General features: G+C 44.0%; 3 protein-coding genes across 4 annotated transcripts in view; 1 reads left to right on the top strand and 2 right to left on the bottom strand.

Moving 5' to 3' along the window:
• Positions 1–71: 71 nt before the first annotated feature.
• On the bottom strand, positions 72–17,902 carry DNAJC17 (DnaJ heat shock protein family (Hsp40) member C17). Its single transcript, XM_080594354.1, has 11 exons — positions 16,955–17,902; positions 14,887–14,956; positions 13,810–13,868; positions 12,163–12,250; positions 11,705–11,787; positions 11,162–11,258; positions 9,615–9,664; positions 9,024–9,101; positions 8,257–8,337; positions 7,377–7,505; positions 72–284 (listed from the first exon to the last, which is right to left on the bottom strand). Exons 1-11 carry the CDS (start codon positions 17,030–17,032, stop codon positions 162–164), a joined length of 936 nt encoding a protein of 311 aa, XP_080450480.1. The 5' UTR covers positions 17,033–17,902; the 3' UTR covers positions 72–161.
• Positions 291–13,801, top strand: LOC308196001 (uncharacterized protein C15orf62, mitochondrial). 2 transcript variants are annotated; one of them, XM_080594356.1, is made up of 3 exons: positions 291–2,083; positions 2,513–3,169; positions 13,001–13,801. In XM_080594356.1, exon 2 carries the CDS (start codon positions 2,637–2,639, stop codon positions 3,165–3,167), a length of 531 nt encoding a protein of 176 aa, XP_080450482.1. In that variant the 5' UTR covers positions 291–2,083; positions 2,513–2,636; the 3' UTR covers positions 3,168–3,169; positions 13,001–13,801. The 2 variants fall into 2 exon arrangements, with proteins under 2 accessions (XP_080450482.1, XP_080450481.1); XM_080594355.1 differs by lacking the exon at positions 13,001–13,801 and having other exon boundaries at positions 293–2,083; positions 2,513–3,896.
• LOC308196569 (uncharacterized protein) overlaps positions 13,824–21,497 on the bottom strand; it is a 28,714-nt gene continuing 21,040 nt past the window's right edge. The window contains exons 3-5 of the mRNA XM_080595706.1: positions 18,245–20,175; positions 14,887–14,956; positions 13,824–13,959 (exon numbers count right to left, since the gene is read on the bottom strand). Of these exons, the coding sequence (XP_080451832.1) occupies positions 19,156–20,175 (1,020 nt within the window). The 3' untranslated portion in view covers positions 13,824–13,959; positions 14,887–14,956; positions 18,245–19,155. The remainder of the gene's footprint in view (positions 13,960–14,886; positions 14,957–18,244; positions 20,176–21,497) is intronic.

Below are 21,497 nucleotides of genomic sequence, written 5' to 3'. Positions count from 1 at the left end.
GAAGCTTATGCAGCCATCTTTCCCTGTTCTCTGGAAAGCACTGCAGTCACATGCAGTCTGTATCCCTACAACAGTTTTAAAAAAGGATGTTTATTGGCTTAATTTAAGAAACAGCTTTGGAAATGGAATGATGGGGTGGGGAGAATCCATACTCTCTCCTGCTAGGTGTGAGACTCTTCCTCATCTTCGCGCTTGAGCTGTTCAATCAGCTGCTGCCTCTCTGCAGCTTGGCGCATCCGCATCATCACCAGGCTCTCGTAATCCCGCTCTGAGACCACAGACGCCTGGAAGCAGAAAATAAATGCAACCTATAAAGGACAGCACATATTGCAAAGCTCCCACAGGTCCCCCCTCCAAAAGCCACTCAGAACACCTGCATTTGAGTCAGGCAGACCATTTGTAGCAGTATGACACCAGGAAAATCAGGTAAGGTGTGAAAGCTGCCTGGCATACAGAAATTGGTTGGCTTCACAGCAAACAGTGCTACTGACCCTTGATAGTGTCAATGGAAAGACAAAGAATAGGACAGGCAGGGTGGCTGAAATACCCTCTTGATCCTGGAACTACTCTCACCAGCTCACAGAGGTTGGATGGGGAAATACGGCTGGTTATTTTGGATGACAAGCTTGCTCTGCAAGTCCAGCACACACTTCATCCGTTACAAAGGCTAATGCCATAAAATCAAACCCTTGTGGTTTAGGCATGAAAGTAGCTGCACAGAAGAAAACCAGGTACGTTCCCAAACTTGGCACAGGAGTTTCTGTTCTCAAAAGCTCTTGGAGCCTTTCTGCTGTGTGTGGTAGCAACTGTCACGTCAGCTAAGTGGTGACTGCAGACTACCTAATAAATGTAGGCAGCAAATGACAGCTGCTATCTCAGAGCAAAGTGGCGGTTTTGGCACTCTGCTTTCAAAAGCCTTTTAGCATTAGTAGGTGGCCTTACTGATTTCAGATGTATTCAACGTGCCGCAATGCTTGGAAACATTCATCTCATTTGCTTGACAGTTCAGGCAGAAATAAAAGCATCTTGACAAAAGGTGAACAAAAAAATCTCACGCTGATTTTTCTAGGAACTAGATTTAGTGGTGATTTAAGGACATCTTGAACAGAAAATAGAAGGGCTGAAAAGACAATCGAATAGCAAAAGCTTCTGCGGGAAAACGGTGCAAGGGTAAATTTGCTACTATGTGCCAGCAAAGTGGTTACTCCAGCTGCAGAGTGCCTAGCTGTGAGGACAAAATAGAAGCCTGCAATAGATGAAAAATGGGGGAATTAAGAGACTGGTATGCTGTAATTGGTGTCTTTGGAACGGCATGAATGAAATAACCTTTCGGTACTGCGCAGCACAGATTTTCATGGTGTTTGAGAAAGCAACAGATTGTATCAGACCTCAGTGGCAGAACGAGGTTTCTTCAAAGCTTCTGTCCACTAACCACAGATATTCACTGACATCTGCTTGGCTGAATGAAATAGCCTACATGAGACTCATGTAAATGAGTCACCTATACAAACCTGAATCACTACCTCACACTCTGGATTTAAATTTAAAACAGAGAAGAGATTATTTCCGGCCTCATTTGGGAGCCCTGCTGATACAACAAGCCATCAGAAGTGACAGTAGGGAGAGCACAAAGAGAAGAAGCAGTCTGATTCAAGATGGGCTACAAGTTGACGTTCACACTGACGGTTCTCAAGCAATCTGGGTGCCTCTGAGGGAGCTTGCTTTCTCCCCAGGCAGAGTGTGGGCTGATGCTTTGCCACTTTACACACCTACTTCCTGCAATCCTGACAATTACCAATAGTGTAAAACCCAGTTTCTGACGTGGCTGACTCAGCAAGGGCTTGGCTCAAAACAAATACATACGCACAGGGAACTGCAGCCGGGGAAGCAGTGACAAGAGGCACATGAAGAGAAGGTGGCGTGGATTTCTACCGCTCTGGGTCCAACCTGGCTGAATCATCCCTGGATTTGCTTCTTCTTCCAGCATCCCAGCATACTGGTGAGCGTGGTGGTCACTGTTCTCCGAGAACTTCATCAGTCTCTCTCCTCTGCCTGTTGGACTCAGGTGCTTCTCCGACACAGCGTAAGTCTATTTTGCATTCAATTTTCCTAACGCTTATCTTTTACATCTTCATTTTGCTGCTTTTTAAATTTCCATTCCACTATTTCTTTGGTTTCCTTCAGTGTGACTGAGTCACCAGATCCCTTCCTAACCACCCACTGAGATTTTTATACCATGCCCTTCACCATGAAGGTGGCTGGTTACCATGGTACCAGAGTGCCCTTCTGTTCTAGATGCTAGATTAAATCTGTTCTCATGGTGACTGTGTGCCTTTGCTATTCTTCATCAGCTTGTTTCTGCAGCACAGATTTAATAAGCTCAGACATCACCATTCCTTCTCCACCGAAGAAGGCTCCCTAATATGTAAGATGGGGCAACTGCTCCTGCACACAGGGATGTAGTGTGAAGTTTGCATTTCCTGCAATACGAGCTTCTCTGTTTTCCTTCCAGCTACAGGAACAGGGAAGGAAGAAGTTGTTCCTGTTGTGTGGCTTGCTGCTGAGCCTGTGACTGAAGTTCAACACCTGACTGTGAAGAGTCAGCAGTTTCCTTCTTCTCTTTGCCTTTCATCAGCATGGATACTTGGCGGAGAGGATCCATTAAGTCCACAACGTTCTTCAGACGTTTCTCACTCAGGAGACACAAAAAGCTGGGCAACCAAGTCATTATCTTGAATCAGAACAGCCACACACTGGACAGTGATGGACAGTGCCAGAAGAGGGAATGCTTGAGGGAACTGAAGGACAAGTCTGATTACCTGTCATGTCAGAGTGAGCAAAACCTAGCCAAGGCACAAGCACCTCCTAAGCCTCCCCGGCTGTACCTGGACAGTTCTAGCTGCCCGAACATCATTGATCATACAGATTCTCACTCTGACGTCTCCTTTTCTGGTGCTGCTCATCAATACCACAAAGCCACTCAAACTCAGTTCCACAAGGAGCAGGCTACAGACTGCGGGACCTCAGAGACTGGTTCCCAGAATGGCACCACTCTTTCTGATCTGTCTGATCCTTTCCTGTCCTTCAAAGTGGATTTGGGGCTATCGCTTCTTGAGGATGTTCTGCAGACCCTCAGGAAACAGAATCCAAGAGATTACGCCATTTGAAGGTATTTATGATTTAATGTATCACATTTACCTACTGCTGGTGCCAGTTTCTCTAGTCCTAACAGGAGGAAGGATACTGCATCACCCCTGTTGTGTGTGGTCTGTTTTGTTGTTCTTGCCTTACCCATGACAGACTGCTCTTGTCCTTGCCAAGAAGTCCTTCGGAAGGGAGCTGACAGGTTCCGTGCCTAGATGAGAGCACTGTCTGCTGGAACCTTGTGGGCAAGTTTCCATTCTCCACACTGGGAATTTCCCACTCTTGACTGTGTATCTCCAACTCACAGAAGAATGGCATTGTTTGGCAAAAGACTTGGTATTTGGGGGATGTGGCTGTGACGCTGCGGAGCATGGACAGAAAGGGGTATGACATACATCACTTGTGGATAAGCAGGCAGCTTGTAAGGAGACAGGAGCATTGCTATCTCAAAGCCATAGCTATGGCAACGGTCAAGAGACAGAAACTGATGTTTCTTCTCCCACCAAGTTTGGATGTGAAAAATCAAAGCTGTTCCTCTTTTTTTTAAATGTCAGTTTCTTTTCCCCTAACTCGAGTGCAGTTGGCACTCCCAGCCTGGAAACAGGTAAGCATCTATATAGGCTCATAACACAGCAAGAGCAGTTCATTTAGTCTACTAACACAAGAAATTTCTCTAGATACTGCTGCTTGAAGCATGCATTGATCTATCAGCTGTACAGACATGGAAGAATAAATGCATCTGTGACTGGAAATGTCTTGTTGCCTCATTTCATTGGTAGCAAGCCAGACCAACAAAGGCCAGGCATCAAGAGCACAGGTCCCTTATCTGCAGGACCAAGATTTATCCTCTCTGGCACTTCAGGTTTTTATGAGAGTGGGGAAAGCAGCATCGCTCTGCTTTTCTGGGCTGGGAAACGGCTAGAGCTGCTGGTATTCTGTCTTCCCCTGGGAGGGGGGAGGGAAAGTGCACAGAGATCAGGACCAAGATCTAGCGTTAAAATGAACACAGTTCTTCACCCTGTAGGCTGGAAGTGCTCTGCCTGGCTGAATACTTTTTAGGCAGGATCAGGGGTGAACTATTAAAAAGACACTGCAGAAGCTGCTGGGTCACCAATGTCTTAACTTTTTTCATAGCTAGGATTAGATAGCAGGTCCCTTTTAAAAAAGACAAACACCACAACAGACCTTAACAACCATAAGCTTTGGAAGCAGGCTACAGCAAAGTGCTCAGATTCCAGAGAAGGCAGACAGCTCAACCTACAGCCTGATAGGAATCTAGTAAAGTCAGATAACGTGAATTTGCTGAAGCCTCAAAGGAGCTTAGAAAAGATGCAAGAGAATGCCAGACAGAAGGCTTTTGTCAGCACATTACTGTGGCTGAATGGATGGCCCAAAACAAATGTGGTGCACTGGTAGGGAGATACCACTAGCACAGATGCAAAGCTGACCTTCCCATGAGCAAGTGCTTCATGCTGTTGTAGAGGCAAAAGGTGCTCCTCACAGCACTATATAGTCCTTGTATGCTTTGAGCCACTCAGAGCTGCAGCAATCAAACAATCATTGCTCTCAAATTGCCTAGAGTAATAGCAGTTAAACCACAGCTTTTGTAATTCAAGCTTAACACTCCTATTCAGCTCCAGCAGTTCTCCAGAAACTGCTGGACAACACTCATCCCCTGCTGTGGGACGAAACAAGCCAGTAAAAAAAAAAACAGTAAAAACTGTGGAAGCAAATAACTTGCAACTTGCTGCCTCCTCACAACATGACCTTTCAGCAGGCAGTCTTGCTTTCACCTAGGAACTGCTTCCAAAGCTGCCCTGGTCAAGCCTGTCTGCGGCTCTCCACTATTTGATGACTTTGGTGCACAGCTCCTGGCTGAGTACCCCACGCACAGAGCACAAGTGGATGAGTAGTGAGTGTGTTGCCATGAGAACAGTGCAGCTCTTCAGCTGTTTTCTGAAGCAGAGCAGGGAAGGAGCTTCATTTGCACAGAGTGGGAGCAAACAGGGGGTGGAATCAGACAAAAATAGGAGCTACCCAGAGAGAGCAAAGAGGAAATGAGGGCAGCTTCAATCAGAATGAAATTAGTGCAGCTTGAAAATGAGAATGTAGTCTGTGATGGATGGAAAGCCAGACCGGGTATGAAGGGATAAGGTAGGGAGCAGATCAGGGCAGTGGCAACTGATACCCAAAAGACCTCATTTTGGATAGTCTAGAATTTAAGAGCTGAGAACAAAGAGGATAAGACACCTAGAAGCAATACAGCCAAGAGAAGTGATGACCAAGTTACACGTTTTGGAAACATCTTAGTGGAAGCAGCAGCAGGCCTTGGGGAAGCATGGTGTAGGGAGTAGGAAAAGGAACCAGAGCAGCTCAGAGATCTTAGCCTAGACAGCAAGACTACACTGCAAGCAGAGTTGCAGCTGCTTACACAAAAGCAGTAGAAAGGAAAAGCATCACAAGTGCAACTCCTGGGAAAGGATACAAGCCACTGGCCATAACTCCTCACTATTTTGAGAGCTAGCACAGGACTGATGAAGGTGTGCTGGACAGAAGTGAGTCACCACTTCCACACAGCGCGAACACCACCAGCTGCTTCAGCCTGCCCTGCCTTGCTGCTGGCTCCACCAGGCTAATCCTTTGCAGCAGGCAGACGCTGCAGTTTCAAACTAACAAAGCTTTGGTCATGGAAAGAAGCCAAGACAAAGTTAGTCAAATGCTAAGTCTTTCACAGTTGAACCCACAGAGACAAGAATCCATTAACAATTTTTGCACTAGTGATCCCGTCAGGTATGAATGAACTCTTCAGAGACAGTTCTTGTTCTCCACTAGTGAGGGATAGTCAGACTTGATTCTGCTTTTTCCCAAATTGTCTTCTAACACTCTGACCCAACTCTGTGAATCTGCTGTGTCTGCAGGGCTCACTGGTTCTACATCACATACGAAGATCTGCTTGGCTACTGAATTAAGATGCTCTAACTGCCTTTGCCTGAGATCTCTGGGAAATGATGCTGGCTCAGCCCAGGCTGTTCAGACAGAACATACAACCCTAAACAAAACTAGGATAGCAGCAAGGCATTTTGATATGTAAATTCTGTAAATAAAATACCTGAAAAGTCAGGAGAGAATGCATTGAACAGTCTCACAAGCCACTACAATATTTAGGCCATGAACACATACAAGGCTGACTGAGACACAGACATGTGGACTAAGGACACCTGTAGCACATAAGGCAGGGGAAAAGGAGAGGGAAGGAAGTGTCACATGAAGTTTGAACTGGAACTCAAATAACCAGAGGATCTCAGGCCCCTTTGCACTTTGTCTCAGGGAAGGAATTACTAACTAGACCAGAAAACAGGCAGAACATGAGATATACTACACTTAGACTACACTTAGCTCTACAGCACAGAATTTAACATGCTGTAAAAGAAGTGGATATAGTTCCTACTCCAATGAGGCAACAGGAGCAGGGGGTAACTGACAGCCAACAATTTGTTGCAGCATTGCCTGCGCAAGGAGTGATTTAGCTTCTATGTTTAAACCACTAGTTGTTGTTGCCTTTTACGCATTTTGTGACTGAAGCAACAACTTCAGATTGATCATCTGGTGGAACAAACAGGAAGCAGCTAAGTTACGAAATACCTTGTACTTGAAGCGCCTACCAAGCTTTAACAACACTGGTGAAGACAACCCAAATCAGACAATAAGGCCTCTTTACAAGGATATTCAATTTGATATTACTTTCTTTCCCTCCTGCAAACCCTAAGAACATAGGTTTGGTTTCAGCACTGAAATTCCACCCTCTTCTGAATGCAGTAACCAGAGCTCCCTAAAGCTGCCTTCTAGGAGAGCTGTCTTCTGTTTTAATGAGCTATCAGCCAGAGGTTTCCCACAAAGTCTACTAAATTCACAGAAGAATGGCATTAGAAGCTTCGTGTTGAGCAAGAAGCATCCTTGTTTTTCACTTTTCAGAGAGAGACAGACACATTGTGCAAAGATCCAGTCACTCAAGTAGCCTGTGCCTCAGTGTGCTGCTACTCAGGCAAAAGGTCCTTTAAAAAAGCCACCGCTTTAGCATAAAAAGGATCATCAGAAAGCCAAACCTTTCACTAAGAGCTTCTTTTCCAGCTCTGCTAGGAATCAATGCATCTTACCATAAATGCAAAGCATCCTTTTAAATTTGGGTTGCTATAGAAACAGACTTAGGTAACAGCAGCCTATGTTCTCCTTACCTGTGAAGTCCTAGGCTGACTACTGCTGTCAGAAAGGACAGTGCTGGGATTGTTCTGGGGCTGGCCTTCCAGCCACGAAATCTTTAGAGGATTATTTGTCAGGCCAACTTCGTTCTTCACAGCCATCTCCTATCAATGAAAATATTCTATCACCATCTGAATTTTGGGTCACACTCCCTCACATTTCACTAACAGTCTTACGAGATTTTCTATCTCAGCCTGTTACCGATGCCAACAAAGATTTCACAGCTGCCCTACATGAGAAGAACCCTTCAAGTCCCATACCCACATCCAGCACAGATAGAACATATCACTGCCAGTACTTCTGATAAACAGGGCACAGACAGTTTTTCTTGTTGTTTTTTTTGACTGTTTGAATATATCGAGTGAAAGAACAGTGACAAGGAATAAAGAGACTCTTGTAGTGTAAATTTAAGTTGATGGAACTACTAAAACATGGGTAACTGATGCATTCTGCTTCCACAGTAACATGAATTATTATAACTCATTGTGAGTCAAGACATTTAGATTTCTTTTAAACTGCAAATGCCTGATATAACCTCTAAGACTCATTAAGCCCATCTCCACAATTGGTAATTCACCCTCAGTGAGAGCTGGTTAAATAGTTTAATGTCTGCTCTTTAAAGCAGTGTCTCTTCCCTCAGCTGCTTACATGCACAGCCTGCTTGTTTATGTGCATGATCTGCTCTGGGTTTACGCCTCAAGCTTTGCCACTCCCTTCATGCATCTATACCTTTAGACTCTCATTACCCTTCTCCACTGCCTTAATGACAAGGCAGCGTTTCCAGGCTGTCAGACAGCAAACCCTTCCTTTCTGAAGCACCTTCTTGCCCACATCTGCAGTCTCCACCAGACTTACAGCAGCCTTAACCGTAGCAAATTCCACAACTGCACTCCCAGTCTTCCTGCTGGAGATCAACAAATTTAGAACATCACCATACTGTTAGGAGAGAGAGAAAGAAAAGTTAATAAAAAGAAAAGTTTACATATGGAGTACCTGCAAAGAGAAGAGGTATTTTCACAGACAGGCAGCTTGAGCTGTCACCCTTTCTGTCTTGCACAGTCTCCCATTCATCCCAACCTGCCATGATTTCTGTCCCTCCAGGAAACAGTGCTGGGGAGACATGTAGCTACACACTTTGCTTCCAGTGAGCCCTAATGCAAGAGGATTGTTCAGCTTAGTCAGAGCTACGGGAGATACTCATATGAAGGGAAAATACAGACCACATGCTGGGGTTAATCAGATCAAAGGTTTGTCTATTCCTGCCTCCCAACTCCCCAGAGAAGTTAATGCATAGTGCTTAAAGTGAAGGTAAAAGTGCACCATAACCACACAGCCTGTCTAAACCTTATAAAGGGCATGAACCGATCCACTGAAGGGGAAGAGTTTGCGTTTGCTCTGTTTCACTAGGAGTCCCTGCTGGGAACAAGACAGAGGTGCACCTCAGGAGCAGTTACAGCTAATGGATTGTGCCGATGACCTCTGGAAATGGCATGATCAAGAGGGCTCAGCGGAGAAGAAAATGAGCTACTCTGGTTTATACGGAGCTTCCCAAAATTCACTATCCATTCTTACAGCATTGAGAACAGGGAAAGATCACAGAATAGAGAAACATCAGATAGGACCTTTTGGAGAATCCGCAACAGAACATCTTTCGAGTATCCCCCTCCTGTCTCATCTTCTTTCCTGCATTTCCATTTTAGCTAGGAAACAAATGCAACAAGTTAATTTTGTCCAGCTGAACACACGTTGCCATGCTGAATACAGCTCATACCACCTGCACAATAATCAAGTTTGCTATTTACAGCTACAGTCCCAGAATTGCCAAGACAATGACTTCAACATCAGCACAAAAAAGGAACAAATTATTTGTGGAACAGTGAGAAAAGCCTAACTAGAATTAAAATTAAACTTGAAGGCATATTAATGGCTATATCAGGGTAAAAAACAGACGTTTCTCAGTGCCTAAAGCAGAGATGGCTGAAATGTTCAGATCAGAAAGTAGGGGAGGAAAAGGATAGGGAAGGAAGGGTGCTTTAAACACAGCAACACATGCATGGAGGAGCTGTTGGCATGCATGATGTGCATTAAGTAGAGGAGATTCACCACCTCTGTACAAAGGGGCACGCCGGTTCAGCAGGAGTCCCTTCTGTTTTCCAAAACTGCAGAAGTTCTACCAGATTTTACCAAAACCCATCTTTCTAGGGATGTCTTACTTTGAGTTTAGGTGTTATTCTGCCTTCTGCTCCATTTCCTTCTTGCCTGCCTAAAGAGGAGAAAGAAAATAAAGATGAAAAGGACATGGTTAAAAATTCATCAGCTAAACAGCATTAGCACAAAATTTGCCCTGAGAATATAGCAAGCACACTTCTGGATTTCTTTTGCACTAGATCAGTTCAGCACCCCAAAAGTCTTACACAACAGTATCAGTACGAGCTGTAGTGTAAACTCAATACTGGATGTCTGCATTTTTTCCTTCCATGATGCCCAGGCTGCCCATGATCAAGGTCAGAAAACAGCTAAGTTAAAAACACAAGTGTGAGACATGCTATATTCTGTGACACTTCTCCCTGCAAAGGGGCTGTGCTGATAGGAACAAATGAGGAAAAATAAGGGAGGACAAAAAAACAATGCTAAGACATAGCTTAAGAATTTAATCTGGCCCTGCAACTAAATATTTAATAGCAAAATACTTCATAGTGATCTGCTCCTGCTCCGAGGATCAAAGAGTGATTTATGGTAAGTAAATGCTCAACATCCTTCCCAATTTCCAATATGTGAAATGAAGTAAGAGAGGTTAGGGTGGGCTGAACAGCTTACAGACTGTCATACAGGAAACCCATGGCAACCCCAAAACAGTTTCTGCATCTGGACCTCTGGTGTTTTTTTTTTTTTAATTCCTTTGATCAACATTTTTCCTGTGAGAAAGCAAAAAAATCTTATACTATGGCAATAGCCAGAACACGAAAGGGGTAGGAAGCAAAAGACAATAAGTTCTTCTATTGAGCTGAAGCCCTAAACAGCACTCTAACATATTTTGAAAAGCAGAACAGAACTTCCTGAAATATAAAACTGCATTTTAAGCCCACAGAAATACAGAATATTTAAAAGAAGGCAAATCACTAGAGAGATGTGGGGATGGGAATGAGTTTCAAGAATCCCAGAGCCGAACTGGGATTCTAGAAACACCTCATCCCCTCCTTTTACAAGGGAAACTAACCACGGCTACTAAGCAGCCCATAAGAATTAGAGGGAGAAAATTAAATTCCAGGAAGTAAAACCTCAGCAACCACAGACTATGCAAAACTTCCTTTTCCTCACTGCGTCTCTTTTGGGTACTAAGAATTTTCACGGGGATACAGAGGTAGTAGCCCCAACGACATGTGGTGGGTTTATTTTTTGGCAACCTTGAATCAGTTCTTATTCTGTGTGCGCAACACTGACTGCTTTAATTGTGACAGATGAGTTGGACTTTAGGTTTCCTTCCAGCACACCTGTGGGGATCCACATCAGGCCACCCAATGCTTTAGAATATTTACTGTAGAGGAGCAGAAATATGCCACATAAGAAAAAAGCCTCACAGAAATGCTCCTCTTTTGACTTACCCCTGAAAAAGGTGCTAAGTAGGATCCGATCCTATACACAGCAATGTGACCAAGTCAGAAGGCTGCATTTGCATGCAAGCCCTGCTCAATCTGCAGAGAAGTAAGAGTCCTAGGGGCAACTTAGTTTGGCTAAGGACTCCAGTCTCACCTATTCTCACCTTGGATGCGCTGCTCTCTTTCAAGCCGGATCTGTTCTCGAATGAGTCTCTGCTGCTCTTCAAGCTGACGAGAGCCTTCTTCACGCAGTCGTATTATCTGGAGCAGAGTTAGGACAGCATGGATATCTCAGTGCACAGTTCCACACTTGGCTCATGCCAGCTGAAGACTGCCAAGGACCACTTTTGCCTTTCCCCCATCTCCTGGGGGCAAACCTCCCCCTCGTTCCCCCATGCCATCTCCAGTGCTCATATAATAATTGCATCCCTTGTGATCCTACTGACACAGTCCCTATCAGCCAGCATATACCCAGTTAGCTGTTACTTTCTGCTACACAAAAGAGTAGACAAAAACCCCAAACCCTGGGACAGAGACATCTGCCAGACTGCTCCACATGCCTCTCTTTCATAGAGCCCATTAATCCAAAAGGCTGAATGACTGCTACACAGAGTTGTTATACCTCTTCATGTGGTTTGCATTATGAATGTAAAGTCTTCCAGTGATTCTTCTCAAGCACAGTTTAAGAACTTTAAAATGATCATTACCTCTTGTTCTAATGTCCTTGTTATCCGGATCTCCTCCTCTTCACTGTCACGGGCCTGAGCTTCTCGTTCCCTAGCTTCAAGATCTGCATAGAAAAAAAAAATTAGAACAATGCAGAGAGAATTTTCACTGATGACACTGCTGTCCAGAGGTGGATGGAACAATCCCAAACTTTGCTTTGTCTACAACAGATTCAAAGTAGAGACCCGATGCTCTGCTATCTCTCCTCAGCCCAGGCACAGCCACATATCAGCAGTCCTAATGGTCATCAAAAGCCACACTTGCCATCCCTAGCTATGACTATTAGATATTTCAGATGGCTACTATATTATACTGGGCTTAAAAAAACAGCCATCACAGATGAAGATCAGTTTAACAATTAGTGGTGAATTCCAGCAGCAGAAATTCAAGGACCCAGCTAATGAAGACTCCAAGCCCAGAGAAAATTAAGTTTTATTACCAAGCTTTACTTTCTTTCTCTTCTCATCAAGTTTTTGTGTCCTTTCTGCTGCTTGCTTTTTGGCTTTTCTCACTTTGTCATACGCTGCCTGTCAAAGAACCAACAGAACAGTGTAAGTACATATAAAGCAATAGGGAAAAAAATGAAAGCTGTGAATGAAGGAGAAGTCAGATACCGAAACACTGCTTAACAAGATGTGAAGCATTTTCTGCTTCTTGCTAGCACTTCTAAAAATGTTGGACATTAACACAAGTATCCTGAAAGGTAAGAGGCCCCAGGATTTCCAGACACAGCCTGAAAGGATGAGGAAGTCTAGGAGTAAATGCAAAGTGGACTGTAGAAAAAAATCTCACCCATCTTCAGAGGTGGGAAAAATATGTATTTTTCAGGAACAGGCCAGAAGTAGTTTTAGGGGCACTGAAAACAATTCAGATTTGGCTTAGGACATAGTTTTATCATTAAAAAGGTTTTATTTTATATGAAGAATTTACTCACAGGACAGATGCTTGACTGACATGAATGTATCAAGAGCAAAGAACATCAGAATCCTTCAGTGCAACAGCACATTAACATTCACGTAGACAGACTTAAGAAACAGGGTAAACTTGCAGCTTTACTGACATCTGCGCAATCCAGTGAATAATTTGTTAATCAACCTTCAGAATCTTTCTGTAGTAGGTAAAGCATGGCCCTACACAGAAGCTCAAACATCACTTGAGCATTTTCCTTGTTTGAATAATTGTTCATGAGAGCTCTGCTCTTGCTTTATAAATAAGAAAAATTGGTATTTTCCCTTCATGCAAGCAAACCGTTTCCTAAACACTTTTTTCCTTTTTAGGTATACAAGCCAAAGACTTCTTGGATACCAAAAGCATCATTGCCCCTTGGATCAAACATTACAATCTTTGACAGTATTTGAAAAGAGAAGAGCTATTTCATGCTTTTAAGTCTTATGAGCTAAAAATTTTATATGAATTCTCTCAAGTTGATCTGGATAGGGTTACTTGCTCATGCTGGCCTGCTTTCATTTTGTTTTTATTCTTTCCTTTCACATGTTCGGATTACTTTCAGGCCTTGAGCAGTAGGCACTCAAACACTTCCTCGCAGCAAGAACAGAGAGTCCAAGCTACATCTGGCAGCCTGCAAAGCTTATGTAGCAAAAGGAGAGAGATCACGACTATGAGCTTTTCAGTTTACAAGTCTCTCATGCCCCATTGAAAGAAGTGCTTTGAGTCCTAGCGATCACGTCTAGATACTATTTATGTCAGACCTTGATTTCAAGCGAACTGCAAATACACTGTTGTCACACAAATTTAAAGCACCACTGAAAGTGGTGGTTATTTTTTTAAGATAGATATATCCCAGTTGAGCACATTATTAAAACAGTACCTCACACGTGCCACAAAACAAAGCTACTCTCAGCACATCAGATCAGGAAAAGAACATTTGTTGAAGTCCTTATCTGGTGCCTACTATTAGATAACCTGGACAACAACAGGGAACAGACAAGACTTGCATTCATGAAAGCTCAGTTGGAGAAGAGAGCACAGAGCAAGGCAGACAGGATGAGATTTTTCACTACTCCAGCATGTACGCACAGAGTAACACCACACAATCCCAACATTACGGAGCGATAGGCATCCTTACCCTTGCTGCTGCATCTGTTAGCACAGCTAAGGCCTGAGACAGTTGGTGGAAGACTTCCGCTGGGAATTAGAAGAAAAAAGGGTAAGATGCAGAAAACCACGGCAGTGGCTTGGAGATGAACCAAAAAAGACAATCCCTTATGGAAGAGACCTGCAGAACATCAGAAAGAAAAAAATCTTTCCAAAGCATTTTGTAAGCCAACCTATAACTAGAATCTGGTTATCAAACCTGTGGAAGAAAAAAACTGCAACCACTTCTTTTTAAGCGAAACCTTGCAAACATGAATTCAATAGAACCCATCTATAGACACAATTCGCCAATTTGCAGCCAGACTGAACATTACAAACAAATTCTGTCTCAAAAGTAGCTTTTCAGCCTGAGATCCAAACTCTCCATCTCACAGCGACGTTGCTGACCCTCTTCCTGGAGGAACATACACATAAGCTGGTGGTCTCCCCATACACTTAAACAACCTCCCAAACTTCTGCATGTATCAAAACCCCCAGCTCTACTCTTATCACCACTAAAAATATTTTTTCCTGGTGGCGATCCCCACACTACAGCTTTAAATCTTCAGTCTGTAAGAGTATAGTCTATCAATTTGGAAAACACAAGATACAGAACAATGTTTCTTTTGAGGTGTCTTGATGAACAGTGTCCTTCCAGTTACTGATATAAATGTAAAATACTGATTTAAAAGCTTGTTATTGAAGTTCTGATTGCAAGAGGCATAAATTAAAATAGTGACCAGCCAGTAAACATTTAAGACAGCCAAAGATCCATGATTCAAGTATCATATGGGAAGATTTTGAGTGGTACAAATAAAACTTCAGCATTGACTTAACACTTGTATTCTTAAAGCCAGCATGTATGCATTCAACTTTAAAATCCTGAGCTACCTGACAGTGCTGAAAATAACTCTTAATCCTGCATATGTACACATTACATGACACAAAGCCAGGCATACCCTTAATTACATACAAAGACAGACCTGAAGTTAAACAGTTAAACACTTCCAGGAGTCTCCACACATGAAAATAAACACGAGTGGTTTGCAGCCATATTGTTTCATCTTACCTGCTCTGGGATTGTCTGGGTTCTTATCTGGGTGACATGTCAGGGCCTTCTGACGGTACGCTTTCTTAACCTGCAAGAAAGGAACAGAGATCTGCCAGTTATATCATTTAGTCCATGTTGAGATGCAAACTTAAAAAAAACACATTACAGAATCAAAACAACAACTCAGGCTGGGCCCCTCAGGCCTGACAGAAAAATAAAGTCCAGTTCTGATGTTGACCACACCATTAGTCCATCAGATTGAAATACCTTTCCCTGTTTTCACCAGTCTACTATAATAAGGCGAGACTCCTGAAAAGCTCAGTTTTCTACTTCAGTGCAGCGACCTGCCCTTTTAGATCACACTGTTCTGCAAAGATAAGCATTTGAGCCCAGGGTATTTGGTAGGCTGGCAGCCACATTTTGAATGAGTTTGAGCTTTTCAAAGCTGGAAGTTTTACCTCTAGGTACACTGTATTGCAGCAGTCAATCCTCCTGATCATCAAGGCCAAGTCTGGTTCACAGAGGCAGTTTTCTAGCCAGAGGAATATAGTGTTCCTTGCAGCTATAGCTCTTTGGGACATTTACTGAGCAACAATTGAGCTTGGCAAGGTGAAGAAATTTTGACTGAAGACTGCTTAATCTCTTCTACGCTTCACAGAAAAATTGAAAACTTTATGGGCTAAGTCACTAGTAAAGTTTTTAATAATCTGAGTTCCCTTTCTCAAGGAAACATCTGCATGCAAGAAAGGAAAGGAACAAAAACTGCTCTGCTCAACTGACAGTTTTTTGTTAGATTGTGTGGAATAAGTGGTGGCCCGGCACCACCTGGTGGACAAAGCTGATGGAAAGAAAATGTGCGGCTGAAGCCTTACGGGCCTAATCCTGTCTCTTCCATAAGCAAGATTCTAGTAAACAGCAAGTTAGGTCTCCTCACCATGCAGTCACAACTACACCAGAAACTATTTACATAGCAAGTTCAGATAAGGCGTCTCTAAGCAATGAAGTTATTTAACAGTTTTGCTCCCTTTTGTTCACGTCTTTCAGCAAAGTTTCTCTGAATACAAATGGTCTTTGTGTTGGTTTCTTCAAATATTTTATATCAAGGATCAGCACTCTAAATTACATTTGTCAATTTAAGTCACATCATAACTTCCCATTTGTAATCTCCTCCTCCTTTTTTCAGCCCCAGTAACTAGCTCAGCAGTGAAGTTGATACCACCTGAAGCCCTTAATTTCATTCAACCCTATGAATTAATTGTATTTGGCTTGTTCATCTGTTTTGGGTTTACAACAGAATTTCCAGTTAACCTCTGGCACATTATCTGGTTAGGCATCCTTTAGCTTCTGAGTTTTACCTTATTGTAATTTTACTACTCTTTATCACCATAAAAAAAAAAAGAGAAAACTTAAGGTAAGAAAAGAGTTTTCCTTTTAACTTTGTTCAGTTAATAGTTTTACCCAGAGAGTTACTTCCCTGGAATAGGTCACCTTCCCAGTTTAGTCGTGTAAGTCTTTTGGATGTTTAGCACTGACTTAACTATTAAATTAACAAAACAATATAACCATGTAATTCCAAACCCGCAAAATTAAAAAGATTACTTTTAGAAACCTACAGGATCTAGAACGCCCTCTAGCAACTGGATTTCTGGCAAACACCGGAGGAACTTTGCTCGTGAGGGTGCACAAACAAGGCAAAAGGAACTAACTGTCTGGGGCTCGTTCTGCAGCACGCTTCAGGAAGATCTCACCCTCAGAAACACGACCTAAGATGTGAGAAGGGAAGGGTAAGTTGGGCGGGGGCAACAAGAGAGGAAGTGGCCTTTCTGAGTTATTTACGGCCAAGGCCGACAGCAGCTGCCGGACAAGGCAGCAGCAGGGCAGGAGCAGCCTGGTACCACGCCGGCACCTGGAGCAACCGCTAAGGCAACCGTGAGGGGAGGAGAGGAGGAGAGCAGCCCCTGACCCAGCCCCGAGCCCCCTCCTGGCCGCCGAGGGCCAGCCGGGGAGCGGCAGAGCAGGGCCGGGGGCGCCCAGGACGGCTGAGAAAAGGGGGCGGCCTCGCCCCGAGCCTCCCCACGGCCCTGACCTCCTTCTCCGACGCCTTCTCGCCGACCCCCAGCAGGCCGTACAGGTCCAGCTGCAGCAGGTCCTTATCGACCGCCATCTTCTAGCGACCGGCTTCTCTCCGCGCCGCCGCCGGACCCGCGCAGCCTGCCGGGAAATGTAGTCTTCCCCTCGCCGCCTCCCCGCTCTCAGCGCTGGGAGGCTCCCAGGATCCTGCCTACATGTACCAGGATGCCCCGCGCCTACGGACTACCCTACCGCTCCCAGCGGGCACAGCAGGACGCGAGGCTTGCCGGGTGATGTAGTTTGCTTGTAGCCGTGGCCGGCATAGCGGAGCGGCCGAGGGACTACAGCTCCCGTCGGGCCTTGCAGGGGACGGACGCTTTTCGTTCCCCGCCGTCCTAAACTCCTTCTTGTGGAGAATTGTGTCAGCGTTACATGAAAAAAGCACCAGAACAAAATATAATTATGTTCCGGCCTCGCAGCCAAGCTGCGGGGGCCTGTATTTGGGAAAGCAGTTTAAAAAGCATGAGCCACGCTACAGGCCATCCCCCAAAACATGCTAAATATGGCCTTATTAGGGAAAGGTTCACACTTTCTGTAGTGCATATGATGTGAAATAAATGGACCTGTGATAGCTAGCAAACGGGCCTGTCTCCAGTAGATTAAAATACTTAATTAGAAGCGTTATTGGAGCCACTTTGTAGGTATGCCCCTTGCATTTTCAGCCTTGGTGTGAGTGCTAGCACATCTAATAGCTGTTGTGTTAGGAGACTGCCTTTTTTCAAGGTTCTCCTTGCACAGTTATCCAGTACATACTGCTGTTCTCTTTCTCAAAAGGGACCATACAGCAGGAAGAAACTGTGGATGGCCTTATAGGTAGATAGAGACCATGATTTTTGGAAGGTCTTCTACAGTCTAACCTCAGGTCTAAGCCAATCTTCGTGCCTTTGGCAAACTAGCTCCTTTATTCCTCAGCTTCCCTTTTTATATTTTTTGAGGGGGGGCAGGGAGAAAGAAATTGATATTCTCCTCTTTAGCTACTGCTTTCCTTTCAGGCAGAACCCCATGCAGTAAAACTGTCTGGACTGCTTCCCTTTACAGTGGGGATTGCGTATCACTAGACATTGCTGTACTGTCTGCCACAAGGAGATTGTGTCTGTAGCCTTTATCATAGGGCAGACAGCTTGGTGAATACCACTGAAGACATTGAACAAGCACGGATAGCTGCTTACCTTCCAGACAACATAGCTCCATGAACATGTTAAAGGCATTCTCTTCAACAATATAGACACACAACCATGCAACCTACCCTCAGACACTGGCAGTGTCATGGTGATAAGTCAGGTCGAAGTCCAAACCAAAAAGCCAATTCACAGGTCAGGTGAGTGCCAGACATGTTCAGAATGACAAGGCAGGGCTGAGGCTAAGTGATGAAGTTAGCGCACAGGCTGAGGTCTAGATCAAGAAGCTCCATTACCAGGTAGGGACCAATACTCATCTGACACATCAAAAGAAGAAGAGCAGCCCAGGGCTGAGCTTAAATAGAGCTCCTGGGCCAATGTGTATAGGGATGGAGGGTCCAGGTGAAATTGATCAGGGCAATTAAGACTTAGTGCTTTGAGGGCCCTGACAGAGGCCTTTATTGTGTTGCTTTGGGCACCTCTTACAACCCCTCTTAATCTGATGTGTGAATCCAGAAACAAGAGACATGAATCATGAAAGCACATGATCACCACAGGGGATCCTTGTGTTCCTCGCTTTGTGCAGAACAAACAGCAGGAGGAAAGACCAAGGAACCAAGAATGAGCAGACAGTAGATTTCCCAAGTTTCAGGGACTGAGCTAGAACTAGGCAGAAATGTCTGAAGTAAATGTTTCTGAGCTGCCCCAGTGCATATTTGGGCACACCAAACCTTAAAGGTTGGACTAGATGATCTTAGAGGTCTTTTCCAACCTGAATGATTCTATGATTATATGATATTAAAATGGAAAGGAAACAAATGACTGGCAGTGACACATTTCTTTTCTTTAACCAAAACAAAATACAAGCGACTCAGAAATTTGGTTTTTCCTGTGTCTCAAGTGTTTGCTTATCTAGCAAGGTCCATCCTCGATGCTGATACCCCTTCCTTCCCCAAACCCATTCTGTTCTGTGGCTGAGATGTCAGAATGCATCATACGGTGAGCTGTGTCCATTAGAGATGGTTTCCAACTTGATAGCTTATGGGAAAGCCATGATGCACTTTCTGATGCTGTTCCTCACCTCCTTGTTTCTCAGGCTGTAGATCAGGGGGTTCAGCATGGGGACCACCAGGGTATAGAAGACTGCCGAGACTTTCTCCTGCTCCATCGAGTAGCTGGAGCTGGGTTGGATATAGCTAAAAGTAACAGATCCGTAGAAAATGGTGACAGCTGTCAGGTGAGAGGCACAGGTGTGGAAGGTTTTCTTCCTGCCATCATCTGACTGGATCCTCAGGATGGCAGAGAGAATGAGCACATAGGAAACTGTGATGACAAAGAGGGTGAACAGGGCAATAACTACAGAAAAAGCTATTAGCAAAGTCTCGTTACGATGGGTATCTGCACATGCAAGTTGCAGCAAGGCAGGTATGTCACAACAGTAATGATTGATGAGGTTGGGTCCGCAGAATGGCAGCCCCAGCAAGCCACAAGTGTGTGTCAATGAATTCAGGAGTCCCCCCATGTATGATCCCACCACTAATTGCCTACAGACTCTCTTGGTCATCACAGTTGTATAGAGCAGTGGTCTACAGATGGCTACATAACGGTCATATGCCATGGCAGCCAGCAAGAACCCCTCTGTAGTGAGGAAAACAGCAAAAAAGAAAATCTGGGAAAGGCATGCGGAATAGGAAATGGTTTTGCTCTGCACTAAGAAGATCACCAGCAACCTTGGAGCAAAGACAGTAGAATAGCAGAGGTCGATTAGAGACAAGTTACTGAGGAAGAAATACATAGGAGTGTGAAGTTGGAGACGAGTCCAAATCAAAACGATCATCCCAAGGTTCCCCAACACAGTGATGATGTAGATCCCTAAGAATATGAAGAAGAGAGGGAGCTGCAACTCCAGATGATCTGTCAATCCTAGGAGGATGAAATGGGTTATCGTACTGTCATTCTTCCCGTCCATTTGACTTAAGGGATACAACAGGAGACCTGCTGAATTACAAAGAATGGTCAGGATGAAGGAAGCGGTATTCATTACACGGAGTAACACAAACTGGCAATTTGAGGTTTATTCTGAAATTGTAGTCTGGTTATGCCTTCAATGCTGAATCAAGATGAGGTACAGAAACATTTGTCCTTAAAATTTTGTTTAATTCCAGGCCAGGTGGTGTGTGTGTATCTAACAAAATACAGCAGCAAGCAACATATTCCTGAACTTGAATCTCTACAAGCTTATGCATAATGGAGTGAACTCTAAAAGCGAGTGCATGGCTTCTTTTCCACCTAGATGACTTTAATCTGTGATTCTTGTCCCTTTGCCTCACTTGCTAAAGTGTTATGTTGTCCGTATGTCGATCATCTAGATTTCTTCTGAAGGGGAGAGGAGGGGAGGGGAGAGGAGGGGAGGGGAGAGGAGAGGAGACGATACACTAAAACATCAGAAAACTCTTACAGGGATCTTTTTCAGCTCTACAACTGTTTCTGTCACAGCTAGGATTACTAATTTTAGCTAGTTACTTCTTCCTCATCATTATCAATACAGTTGATGAAACTCCTCAATATCAGATGCCAGATGTTTGAATCCTGACATACAATCCAAACGGAAGCCTGCACAGGTATAGCTTAGGGGAAGATTTGGAGAAACAGGGTTTGAGAACACTATTTTCACAGAAAACGATGAGAAGTTAACAGTCATTTCCTATCATTATTTAACTACTGAAGGATTAGCTATATATCCAAAGGTGATTTCTCATATTCTTAAAATCAGAAAAAATAATTCTGTCTGCCTATGCTTGTGTCTAGTTACCTTTATACTTCTTTGTGACCAAAGAGCATCATACACACTAAGGGAGAACCACAGCTCAGGGCTGACATAACCCAGGAAACTGAAGGAAATAGGAAGTATCTGTGTAGTGAAGAGGGAGCCACAATGAAGCAAAGAAGTAGAGAGAAAGAAAGGGAAAAGTAGAGAGAGCTTTGCACAGTGTAGCAATTTAGGAGGGAATCATCTTCTTACCAGTGCATCAAGAACTTTGCAGCCAATGCACACAGCAATGTGCTGTTTTATTGAACAATGTGCTGTTTTAATGCACATTGCATTTTCTTACCTTGGATTGACTTCTATACAGCCCAAATTCAGACTGGTAGAATTAGGTAGCCATAGACCTGAAGCATATCTTTTAGTCCGAGGTTAGACCTCAAATAATTTGAGCCTGTTGTCTGGAAGTATTTTCTTTTTCTTCCTGCTTTTCTTCTTAATGACAAGCTAGAGTGATCTGGTGTATTTTTCTAGGCTTGTTACTCTAAGAAAGCATAGCAAGTTGTTGGGCATTGAAATCTGTGTCAGGTTTTGCAATTCAAAAGTCTAGCTGTCGA

This window comes from Anser brachyrhynchus (genome assembly GCF_964034855.1).
Source record: "Anser brachyrhynchus genome assembly, chromosome: 5".
Taxonomy (NCBI): Eukaryota; Metazoa; Chordata; class Aves; order Anseriformes; family Anatidae; genus Anser; species Anser brachyrhynchus.
The sequence above is the reverse complement of the archived record's forward strand: the minus strand, read 5'-3'. Positions and strand labels throughout refer to the sequence as shown.